Here is a 12,974-nt window from a genome sequence, read left to right as displayed (position 1 = left end):
AATTAGTCCATTTGTTGTAATTAATGCATCCAATTCATCATAAGGGAAGGAAACAAGCAAAAATACTATTTCACATTATAATTTTTTTCTTTGCAAGTCGAGTGAAAGACACTGAGGCTATTTTTAAAGTCATCAAATATAAACTTTCTTTTTTAAAGAAACACATTTAATTTGGTGAAATTACTCCAGTTTAAGATTCAACTCAAGACTCGAGCCTAAACTCATGTGGGAAAAAATAATCTGTTTTAAAAGAATTCTTCATTTTAGTTAATCCTCAAATTTGTGAAAGTAACGTTGTATCATAAACTCTTGGTAACTTGGACTATAAATTCCTTCCTGTTAAGGATGGACATCATTCTTTTCAAAAAGTTGAATTCACTAAGTTCTTTCATTGCTACTAAGAACACAAGTACTAAGTATTAATCATAATCAATATATTTATCAGCCCAGTTTAATTCTTAATCTTAAACAAGTTTCTTCTTTTTAAAAAAAGTAAATGGTCTTTACGTTAAAAAATATTGACAAAGTAGGAACATTAAAATTAAATAGTTTACTTTAGTGGTTCTAAGATACACATTTTTTGCATATATTCACATCTATGAAATCAAGACTCACCTAATAACCGAAGGATATATCATAGTTTTAACTGGCAATATTTTTTTTTTCTTACTGACATAAAATTTTTTTTTCTTACTGACATAAAAATAATGGTGTGTCTTATAATCAACGACATCCTAGATTCAATGAAATAGAGCACATTGTTTGCTAATGTATAAACCCTACTAACACATTTTATGTAAAGGTATACTTCTTAAAAATGGAACTGTAAATCTTAAATTCATAACAATAAAAACTGTATATATCAATTCTTTTGCAGATGAATATGTTTCAGATTTTCACTGAGTTTAAGTTTAGATGCAAGGAGTGAAATCAATAAAACATTTTATCTGCTTGGTATTTAAAAATTATAGAAATATAGAGATTACCAATAGCATAGAATTAATAATTAGAAATACATAATAAATTGATACTACAAATTTTTCAAACTGCTTTTTGATCGTATGCCAAGAAACAATTAATTACTACATTTATATTTTACCCAAACAGATATTAAATTCCTATGATTCTGAATATTTGCAATCAGAGTCTCATTTGTCACTTTATTAACATGGACTATAAAGTGATTCCTAATTTCTGATGATTCATCTTCTTTATCACTCAGATTTTGTTCATTCCTATTATTTTTCCCTGTTTTACTCAGAGGTAAATGTCTGTCTGTAGACATATGGACACACTTACATGTTAATTTTCTTTAAAAAATACACATACATATGTATTTATATATACAATGGTAGGTAATTAATAAGTATTATTTTCTTTCTTCCTTCTCAGGGATTCAAAAAGACTATAGCAAAAAGGGGCACAATATAATTTCGAGATCTAATTTAACGTTTTGTTGTTTTTATTTATAACATGACATCCTTAATTTCTACTCGTTTGTATTTCCTAATTTAGATGTTTTCTGCTTTAAGTAAAGAGAAAAGCTACTTGTAGCACCTGATAACTAGCATTTCTGTAACAAACAAAAGAATAATTATGAAGAATACAAAAAAGAAAACAGTTTAAGTTTAATCATAAAGGACTACTACAGATTAAATTTATAGGGACACAAGAACATTTTTAAATATAAAAACATTCTACCCATGTCAATCTGATCATCTATAACACAAAGAAGTAAATTCTGATAACATGGAAACAGTTTAAATGCCAAAGTTATAAACAATAAATTTAAAAATCCTCCAGTCAAATCATGTGATATTCTATCACATAAACTAAAACCAAATAGAGCCATAAGAAAATTCTACTGGAAGTCTTGGAATGAATTTATTTTAGAATTTAACTCTCTATTATTACTAAACCATTAATTATATCCTTGTGGTTTTATGAAGGATTAGTTTGCCATTTCTGTTTTTGATTTAACAAATCAAATTCAATCATTCTGTATCATTTACTATTTAATCTTCCACTCATTCCATAAAATTCATTTCATTCCATTCATGGAGCATCTACTATGTACCTACTCTTACTGAAGAAACACCTGCTCTTCTACTTGAAAGACAGCTTGTTAGAAGCTGACTGCCAAGATCATGAAAAATGTTAAAGTAGAAAAAGGTTGTTTCTCGTCCTACCTCACTCTTTATTTTACACCTGCCATTTCCATTTCAACTCCCATCCTTCCGCTCAACCATGGGCAACATGTTCAAACTCCAGGCCTATTTCAAACAAAATTTACCTGTCCTAAAAGCTACTCTAACTAAGCTGATAAACAGAGGCATGCTCATAAGTAAAAAGCCATTAATAAGTTAACCTATTATCCCTCTTAACAAGTAGCAACTATTTTTGTTTTTGTCTGTTTGATTTTGTAACTGATCTTATTTAGAAACAGAGCCTTAATGGAAGAGAAGCTTGGCAGGTGAGTGCGAGTTTAGGCTTGAAGGAAGGGGCGTGGCTCCTGGCCACGGCTTTTTTCTTAAATAGCTATATGGTATTTACGTTTTCAGAAAATAATAATGGCTAACATTAAATAAATTTGAGGTATAGTTCTATATGCTTTAGATGTTATTAAATTTTTTCATCCTCAAAATAACACTACCAGCAAAGTACTATCATTATCCCCATTTTACATAAGAGGAAACTAAAGCTTGGAAAGGTTAAGTATTTGTCCAGGGTCACACCGCTTGTAGGTGATAAAAGTGGGATTTGAACAAATGCAATTTGCTCCAAAGCCAAAGAACTTAACCACATTATCACACTGCACAGCCCACTCTAACTCACAGAACTGTTTTAAAGATTAAACAAGACTCTAAGAAAGCGCTCTGTAAAGGACACTCTATTCCTTGTATTTAAAAAAAATTAATCTATAAAAGTGACTGAAATAATGAAAAGGTTTCAGGCTCACTAGCAAGCAGAGGCAATATTGGCATTCCTCAGATTAGTCTTCTTAGATTATATCAAACCACATATATGGGTTAAATAAACATCAACTCTGACTATACATCCATTATAATCTATTGTTTACAAATTTAGTTACTTTTAACATTTATATTTCACATTGCTGGTGGTTAAGTTCCAGCAAACAGTCCCTTCAATTTTATCAAATACCAATCATTTGATATTAGCAAAAGCCCAATTCTTTTAAAACTAATAGAAAAATAAAATTTTACAAGAAAATATTTAACATATCATAAAATGCTGTTAATTAAAATGATGCAACTAAACTTAACTATTTAAAAGATGACTCTTCAAACAAAAATTAAAAACTGGGCAAATTAAAAATTATAAAATGTAGTGGCTTATTGGAAAGCATAGTAATAATATTTCAATCGACTAATACAGGAACTCTAGGTTGCATATGAATTTCATTTCCAACTATGCTTTTTCCTCCAACATGATAATAATCTGTCTTTATCTGATAAAAATGATCAAGATAACCAAGAAATTATTTACTCCAGCAGCTTAATAACAATATTTAGGCAAGTGTCAATTTTACTTACCTGCTTGCAACTTACAAATTCCTCTATCAAAAAGTTCGATACTCTCAATGAAGTTTTTTAAAGCAACTACTCAGTATCTCACCATGTATGTATCTTTCCAGTACAATTCTCACCTATTTTCTCAAGAATGCTCTCTCTAAAAATAAGTACTAAATTGACCAATGCTGTGCAATATTAAACTAATTTATTGTTAATAATCTACCTATTTCTAACAAAAATACAAATGTCACAGAATGAGTCAGATACTCTACTGCAATATATTACTATTCCCTACAATATTAATTTACATTTTTCAAAACTTCATGTTTCTCTATTACAATTTATTTCTATTTTCCCCGATGTACGTTGTTTTTTCTTAAACCAGATTTAATTCTGGTATCTTTTGCCTCTAGCTATTCCCCTCAAAATTTAAACTTACTGTAATTTGTGAAGTATCTCTCTCAATTTCCTCTAGTTTTACGCATTATTTTTTAATACCCTTCCAACCAGTACACTACTTTGTCTATATCTCTGTATAAGTTAAAAGTGGAAAATGTTCATTATATTAACTTTTAAATACATTAAAGGATTAAATATGGGGTTTCCTAAATTAAAACTAGACATAGTATTGGAAAAATAAGATACTTTCATACTGAAACCTTTAAATATAAAAGGAGTAGAAATTTAACTTTCAAATTTTACTTTAGCTGTCTGCAAATAAAATGAAAGATCAATAATATTAGTTATTGCTCTATTATAGCAAGAAAGCCCATATTGTTCAATGTTTTGGTTTGGAAGGCATCAGAATCTAATGATCTACTTCAATTTGGTGGTTGCATTTAAAATACTGAGAACTAATTTGGTTTACAAAATTGTGTTAGTTCTAAATACCTACGTAATGTATTAAGAATTTCTTAAGCAAACAAAGATTTTCATAATAAGGGAATTCTTTTTTTGTGTACTTTGTTGTGTGAAAAAAAGAAAACACTTACATAAACACTTTATGTAAAATTTCGTATAAAGTATTCAAAAATGACCAAATATTCCTGCAAAAACAATTCTAAACTATGTTGGCCTTGGGTTATTTTTACCCTTGTATGCAAAACAAATACCACATAAAACAAATAACAACACTTATTATACCACATAAAACAAATAACAACACTTATTATATTTTATTTTTTGAAAATGTATTAGATAAGTAGTGAAATAAAAATACCTAGGATTAATGTACCCTCCTGGAGCAATTCTTTGTCCTTATAATTCTCTTGGAGTATTAATCCTCACCTGGCCTATTTATTACATAAAGCAAATCAGAAAGACTGTAAGGGAGTAAATCAGTTAAGAGCCAAGAGCTGCATGTTGTTGATTTAAATGGTCTTAGTTTCCTTGCCGTTCCATTTAGTCCAAAGTTGTGGGTTTATGAGAAAATACTGTATTTCATGTTCCCGATGAAACATGGATGTTCCGATGAAGTACAACTAAGAGGTAAAGAAATCTTATAAAGAGTGTCAATACATGTTCTGTAAAGAAAGTGAATTTGGAACCGGCACTGCAATGCAAGTTTGATTTTATTTGTTTTTTTTTCCCTTTTTATGTTTTACATATGAAATATTTTCCTATTTTAAATTCCTTTTAATAATATTAATGTACAAAAAGCTATGTTCACAAATAGTAGGATTTAGTAAATTCTGGAATATTATCTAATTCATTCAAAAAGGAAATAAGGTACATATAGTGTCTAACAACTTAAAAGTCCAAAGTGGGAGAAAACACATCACATGCAAATCAAGAGTAAAAGATTAGAAAGATGGCACTTTAACAAAAAATTGAAAGGAATTACAGTTAATTTTTAAAAACTTACCCAATTTTTGTCTTCTCTTTTAACTTAGAACAAGTTTTTGTTTTTTTGCTCTCTTTGTCCTTTGGCTTGGATTTCATCCTTCTACCTTTCTTTTCTTCTTTTCCTTCAACTGAAGCACTAGGAAAGTTTTCAGGGCTCATAACTCGTGGAATATTGCGCTCCCCTCGCTCCTTTGCTTTTGCTATGGCCTCTGATATTATACGATTAGCCTTTTCTTGCTTGCTTTCTGATTCCATCTTTTTTCTCTGCTTCTTCTCAGACATGATCCTCACCTGGGTATTCTGCAACTTAGTGTATGTCCCAGGACCATCACTCTTCTTGGAAGATGGAGGCTAGAGAAACCAAAATATTTTTTAACAGAATATACCAAAGTACATCCAAAACAATTAACATAAGTATCTGAAAATTTAAAGTTAAGCCTAAAGAAGTAAAATACACGAGCAAATGTGAGTGCTACAAATTTAAAATTAAAACATTTTGCAGATCTAGAAAGTAGTGTAGGTATAAACAAAAAGCTCAACTACTGCTTTTAAAAATGAAGGCTGAAGAAGGAAAATATAGATTCATTGATATTTTCATAGCATTCTTGATTAGTTGATTCAAATTTTGTCCTGTAAATACTGCTGATTCAAATTTTATCATGTAAATATCCTGTGCATTTGGAATAAAAGTCTTTTCTTTCCTCTTCATTCCAGACCTCTGAAAAATTATTAATAAATATAGCAATTTTAATTTAGAATTACTCCTTATAGTTTATTGTGATTTTTAGAAAAATAAAGCCTTTCTGCTTTACAAGAAACAAGAACTAGAACCTGAAAACATTTAAATCATTTTAATGTGCAATCTATGCGGCAACATAGCTAGTTAGTAAAAAGACATTCCCATACTTAAAATTAGAGAAAGTTTTAGTTTTTCCATGAAAGAGTTAAATGCGGATTTTTTTCTCTTTATGTATCATAATTATTTTGCTCAAGCAATTCTGAAAAAAAAGTTTTATAGTTTTACGTTAAAATTATTAATATTTTAGCAATATCACAGGAAGCAGATCAATAGCATTTAAAAAATAATATCCTCTTCAAACACGCATTCATTCACATCTACTTAGATCACAGTTTTGTTATGTTCTTACCCGTAAACATGCCTCTGACTATAGCAAAGGAAAAAACCACCAGGAATTTCCAAACACATTTTCATGCTGATTCCAGTGTGCTTCACTGGATATCTTTTCTATACCTGCCTCATCAAAGGTTTCATAGCAGTGCTGCAGCACTGGGAAAGGAAGGAGGGCTTAGAATCGCTCACTAAAATGCCACCTTAAGGCCTACAGGCTATAACAAATAACCAAGACTCGAGAAAACAGCAACAAGCTCAAGATGGCGATGCAGTACGACTCCCGCAGCAGCAGCCAGTAATAAGGAAGGTTATTCAATCCCATTAGCCTTTTAGCCCAAAGAACCCCTCCTCCTCCCACTCATTCAGGCTTTCACTTACCCTTCCTCTTGGCCTCTTCACTGAAGACATTTTTGGCGTCAGACAAAGGGTTGCCCTCTGCTTTTTCACCACCCCAGGCAGTGCTCAAGAAAAAAGCATTGAAAGAAGATTCCTAAATGGCCTATTTAGCAAGCTGCAACCAAGAGATGCACAACCTTCCACAAATACACATTGTGATTTATCAACACATTTCTGCCTTGGCAAGTTTACATCCACTGTTCATCCTATTTAGATATGAAAAAGGCTGTAAACCCCTCCTAAAAAGCTGAGTTTCCTCAATAGCTGTAAGCAGATAGCCAGATTCCAACAAAGCACAGAAAGAAATGAATGCACAAAGCATCAAAATGCATCAGCATGAATATTAGAGATGTCGTTAAAAATACTGACTCCTTCTGCGGAAGTAGGCCAGCAGATGGTGCTACCAGTTATTATTCCATTAGACTCTGCAATTTAACCCCCAATGGACTGTTCTTTCCTCTATGTAACACATTAACTCTCGCTCTGCCATTTCCTGCACTAAAGTTTTTAAAAACATACCTACAAACCTGATCTTTAAAAATCATCTGAAAACTAAAACTGTGGTGAATCAACTTTATGCAGCTATCAATATTAAAAAAACAAAATCCAGTGCAATTTTTACTGGACAAAAAAACTTTTCTCCATGATACTCCAAAATATTTAAAAGATAAAAACAGCTGCAGATGAGCAAAGGGTTAAAGAGCAGGTCATGCAAATGAACACATAACAAGTGACTTCTCTTTAAGAAATTAGATAAGGTCTCTTACGATTCTTCTAACAAAAACTAACAATGCTATTTTTAAAATAGAGAAATAAAGCTATTTTCATTTAAATTCTAAAAAGAAGCTTAAAATTCTGAAACGAACAAAAGAGCTCTCTTTAGAGAATTACTAATCACACTTCAATTTTTTCCTTATTTAAACCTGGATAAATACATTATTTTCCTGACATAAAAAATTCATAAAACCTTCCTGACCTTTACTCCTCCTTCTATTTTAACTGAACTGCTGAGCTTTTCAGAGAAAACTTTAGTTTTAGTCTCTTGCTAAAAATAAGTTGCAAGTCCACCTGAATTTGATCATCAGTACAGCTTTTCTTTCTATAAAACACTGAGACTATTTAGTAAGCAATGCCCTTAAATAGCTAAAACAAAATTTACACTGCTTCAAAATTCAACTTGACTTCTTTCATTAATACCATTTTTTCAGTTGGCGTTGGCAAGTCCTCTGATATCTCTATCAAAGAAGCTGTTTTTTGTTTTTTTTTCCTTTTAGGCATCAACAGTCTCAAAACGGAGCGACGTTATATCCACAGTGTCCTAGAAAGACCAATCTGGAGAGCAGTAGGGGAAATTAAAGGCAGAGGACCACTAATGGCAAAGAAAGGATCTGACTGACCTGAGAGGGCATTTATGTAAAAATCATACTAACCAATAATAATGTCTAACACTTACTAAGTGCCAGACAGTAGTCTAAGCATTTTACGCATAAAAACTAATTCAATCCTGAATGATAATAGGTTAATAGTGAAAATGGAGAGAAGAGTAGTGAATAGGAGACTAACACAACAGTATTACAAAATGAAAGAATGGACCTGAGAGAGCAAACAAAAAAATCATAATGATAACAACAATAATAATAGTTAACACCTACGTAGTCCGTACTATGTGCCAGGCACTATTCCTAATATTACATATATATTAAACTCAATTAATCTTCAAAACAATCCTGTGAGATATATACTATTATCTTCATTTTATAGCTGAGGATATATAGAAGTGAGACATAGAGAAGTGACTTGCCCAAGATCACACAGCTACTGAAGGATGGAACACGTATTAAAAGGCAGAGAGCTTCATTATGGAAATCATGCTCTTCACCACTACTTATATCATATTTCGTTCAAATACCATAATTTACGTAGATTAATTTGAACACAAAAGAAAGTAAGTGACTTTCTCAAAATTGCCAAGACACTAGTAATAAAAATAGGATAAGATTTAGGTTTTTCTAGTGCCCTTTTCAAGATGTAGAAATCAACAAGATATGGGTGGGGTACGGATGAAGGGCAGGAAGAGTCAATGCTTAGCTTCTAGACCAAGTAGAGAAGGTAAACGAAAAGGAAATCTAGTCGAGAAAGGGTGTGTAAATGTGTGCAATAAGTTTAATTCTTTTCATACTGAATTTGAAATGAAAAGCCCTAGTAACTGGAAATTTGACAATGGGTCTTCAGAGAGAGGTGAGGGCTGAAGAAAAGATGTGGATTCCTTTGCTGTTTTTTTTGATACCCTTAACGCACAGTCACTATCCACAAAACCTAGGATGGTTTCTAAAATATCTCACTTCTCCTATAAAGCTTTTCAATAGATTCTATTACTTGATTCAAAATCCCAATTATTTAACAATAAATCTTAGCAGACAACAACAGCAAATTTGTGACCAAATATTTCTTCTATTAGAATACACTATTTTAAAACTATATTCCCACAGAACATCAACATTGAAGTGTTAAGTAATTAAATATTTTTAACATAGGTTATTTCCCAATTCAAACATAGACACAAACATGCAAAAGGGTAGTTGATAGACTTTTCCCAATATTATGGTTTCTCTTTTCCCCTATATAAGCAGTCATCAAATTCTGTCAAATCTATTTGTTGTTTGTTTTTTTCTCCTCCTCTGAGTCCCAAGAGTTCCTACTGTAGTAATTTCCCACTTGTTATGGTTATATTGTGTTTATGTAGGAAAACATCCTTCCTTATTTGTAGGAAATACATATTAAAGTCTTTGGGGGTGGTGGAACATCAGGTCTGCAATCTACTCTCCAATTCTTTACAAAGTGAAAATTTTTTTGTATTTCACTTGTGATTTTCCTGTAAGTTTCTCATATTTCCAAAATATGTTATTTAAAAATTAAAAAAATAAAGGCAAAGGCCTTGCTCCCCAAGAACCTGTATGTTAAATGAGAAAAAAATACATAAAAAGCACATATATTAATATTATATTCAAATATTTATAAGAAAAAGAAATCCTAGCAAAACATAAAGATGATATCATGTGGTATGTTAATTATTTTGATAGCAACTGGGAAGAAAATATGGATATCATATTTCAATATTGGGGAAACTCAAGGATTTATGGTATGAGTGTTTTTCATACTACAGGTCATGACCTAACAGCAAGTCATGATATAAATTTAGTGGGTCCAGACTAGCACTAAAACAATGAAATAGAACAGAACGAAAAAGGATAGCATCTAGGCTTTATGAATACTCTTCATACCTCTTATTACAAAATTAAAAAGTTTTGACACCACCTGTTACTCCTTTTTTCTTTTGAGGGAAAGAAACAAAGAGATTTGGGCAAGAACTTATAGATGTTAAAATCTGAGTGGAAATACACTTAAGTCTCTCTCTTCTTGGGGGAATAATTTTCCCACATTAGGGAATTCAACCATTTCAAATATTTTAGTTGCATACAAATAATTAAAATTATTGAATCATTAGTGTATGAACATGAGTAGAAATTATAAATATACAAAAAGAGAAGGGCAGAATGATCACAAGGCTACTCGACATCTACTATAGAACACAGGTTTCTCTATTGGGGGAAAAAAGTCCTACTTCACATATTTTTAAAACAACATGAAGGAATAAAAGCTCTCACATAATAAAACAGGTAAAATTCTTTAGTAAGAATAAAACACAGAACAAGGAATTTTCAACAACAGGGATAAAACTCCATGATAGCTAAAAATCTCCCAAACTTTCTCTGGAGAGAGGTCGCTTAGCCTTCAGGCCTAGGGGACAGGAGGTTTCCATGGAAGAGAACATGAAATAGAACAGAGATAGCAAGCCTTGAGCAAGAATGAGTTTTATTGCCTAGAGAGACAATGCAGAATAGAAGAACCAATAAGGAAACCCAAAACACCAAGTTCAAGGAGCTGGCTAATGAAGAGGAGCTAATGAAGGAAAACAAAAAGAAACTACAAGAATGCTTAAGATGAGTGTCAGGAAAGAGTAGGGCCATGGAAGCTGAGAGGAAAGAGCTAACAGCTCTGCAGTCAAAAGGAAAGTAAATATCTCATAGTAATCTGATATTATAAAGATAATATGTAAGGCATTTTCGTTCTTTTAAATTGTTTACAGTAAGCCAGTGTGCTGGTTTTTAATTTCTTTACTTTAAAAAGAGTCATAATAATTATTTTAAATAATAAATTTGTGATTAATTTTAGTAATATGTGTCAAACATTAGTGCGGTGACTTCTTTTAGTTTTTATTTATTGCATACAACATTTTTCCCACAAATTACCACTAAAGACTTGCTTTTAAAGAGAAAAGAGGGGAAAAAATTGATCCAAAAGCAAATTATAATCTGTCAAAGTCTTTTTCTGAGCTTTATCCTTAGAATTGTTTTTAGAGTTTTCGACAGACGTGAAATCATTATTTCAGTGCTTTCTTCACATTTGTAAACCGCCATGTTCACAAAGTAAAAGGCTTATTGTCATCATGTGACTGGTAGTAGTACCCAGGTTTCCACTTTTAGCTAACCATGACATTCATTGTTTTCAGTATCATAAATCTTAAATTTTACATTGATATAGTAATACCATTAAAAGTATTGCCTTTATTTTAATCATCCACATAGCAGTTCAGGTTCAGGTAAATCAGTAGATATTCATAAAAGTTACGAGTTTTTTAAAATAAAAATTTATTATATGACTTACAGGAAATACAGAGAGAAGGGAACATGTTAGAGGATATGACAGGGATGTAATCAGCAAAATCCAGAATGTGGGACACTCTACAAATGACTCAGTATCTTCAGTAAAGAAATTATACTAAATAAAACAAAGAAGTGGAACCATAGATTAAGAGACTTAAGCCTAAATGGAATGTCAAAATGAAAAAGCAGAAGAAGAAAAAGGACACTTAAAATACCTATCAACCAAAAGTAATGTGTGGCCCCTCTTTTGATAGTGACCTGAACAAGTCAACTGTAAAAATATATTTATTAAATTACTAAGGAAACTTTAACTCTGACCAGATATTTGATTATAAAGGAATTATAGTTAATTTTTAGGTGTGAAACTGAGTTTGCAGATGTGTTTTAAAGACAAAAACCTTTGTCTTTTACAGGCTGGCCCCGTGGCTGAGGGGTTGAAGTTCTGCATGCTCCGCTTCGGTGGCCCAGGATCAAGGGTCTGGGTCCCAGGTGCAGAACCACTCCACGCAGCAGCCATGCTGTGCTGGTGTCCCACATGGAAAGTAGAGGAAGATTGGCACAGATGCTAGCTCAGGGCAAATTTCCCTCACCAAAATAAATAAATAATGTTTGTCTTTTAGCTATGTAAACTGCAATGCTTACAGATGAAGTGACATGAATGAGATGTGCTTCAGCATAATCCATGGAGGGGTGGGGATGACACTGAGAAGGTCGTACAGAGGAAACAGTGCCTATACCTTATGGCAGTTGTAGCTGGGTGATGGACACTCTACTTTTGTATACACTTGAAATGTTATATAATAAAGAAATTTAAAAAGTTACATTCTGGGAGTAACAAGTAGTTTGGCATGATGAGAAAACTAGAGAAAACTAGATGCATGCGGAAGACTGGTAAGCAGTAAAAACTGAAAGGTAAAGGGTTAATTATCAAAAGTGTTATAAGTTATGCTAAAATATCTGGACTTTATGCTGAAGTAATTCCTTCAGCATAAACCAATCAATAAACGCTTACACATAGACAAGTACCAGGATCAGATTTTTAGATTTAGAGTTGTGAAGTGGTTTCTAAAAATACCCAAATACTTGAAAATATTTTTGATCTAGAAAAAGGCCATACATGATATGAAAACAAGTAATATTTAACTTATTTTATATTAGTTTGTATTGCTTTTTCAATGCTGCATTGTTCAAAAGTTTATTTTTGCTTCCAAACAAAAGTATATTTTTTAAAACATCAAACCACAAAACCTCAAAGTTCATTATTTACTGACAACATTAAATATGTTGAATTCGTCAGTCCATAAATTACTCATGACACTAAAAGCTATTCTCAGCTAATGCTGT

At 31.7% G+C, this 12,974-nt stretch overlaps 1 protein-coding gene across 12 annotated transcripts in view; it reads right to left on the bottom strand.

The window, feature by feature from the left end:
* CHD9 (chromodomain helicase DNA binding protein 9) overlaps positions 1–12,974 on the bottom strand; it is a 232,292-nt gene that overhangs the window by 97,916 nt on the left and 121,402 nt on the right. For 8 of the 12 annotated variants that reach the window (XM_023636982.2, XM_023636978.2, XM_023636977.2 and 5 more), the window contains one exon: positions 5,398–5,729. In XM_023636982.2, coding sequence (XP_023492750.1) covers positions 5,398–5,729 — 332 coding nt within the window. Of the gene's footprint in view, positions 1–5,397; positions 5,730–6,526; positions 6,825–6,888; positions 10,612–12,974 lie in introns of those variants that run through there. The other 4 variants (XM_023636986.2, XM_023636987.2, XM_023636988.2 and 1 more) reach the window with 3 other exon arrangements.

Source organism: Equus caballus, chromosome 3 (assembly GCF_041296265.1).
Source record: "Equus caballus isolate H_3958 breed thoroughbred chromosome 3, TB-T2T, whole genome shotgun sequence".
Classification (NCBI taxonomy): domain Eukaryota; kingdom Metazoa; phylum Chordata; class Mammalia; order Perissodactyla; family Equidae; genus Equus; species Equus caballus.
The sequence above is the reverse complement of the archived record's forward strand: the minus strand, read 5'-3'. Positions and strand labels throughout refer to the sequence as shown.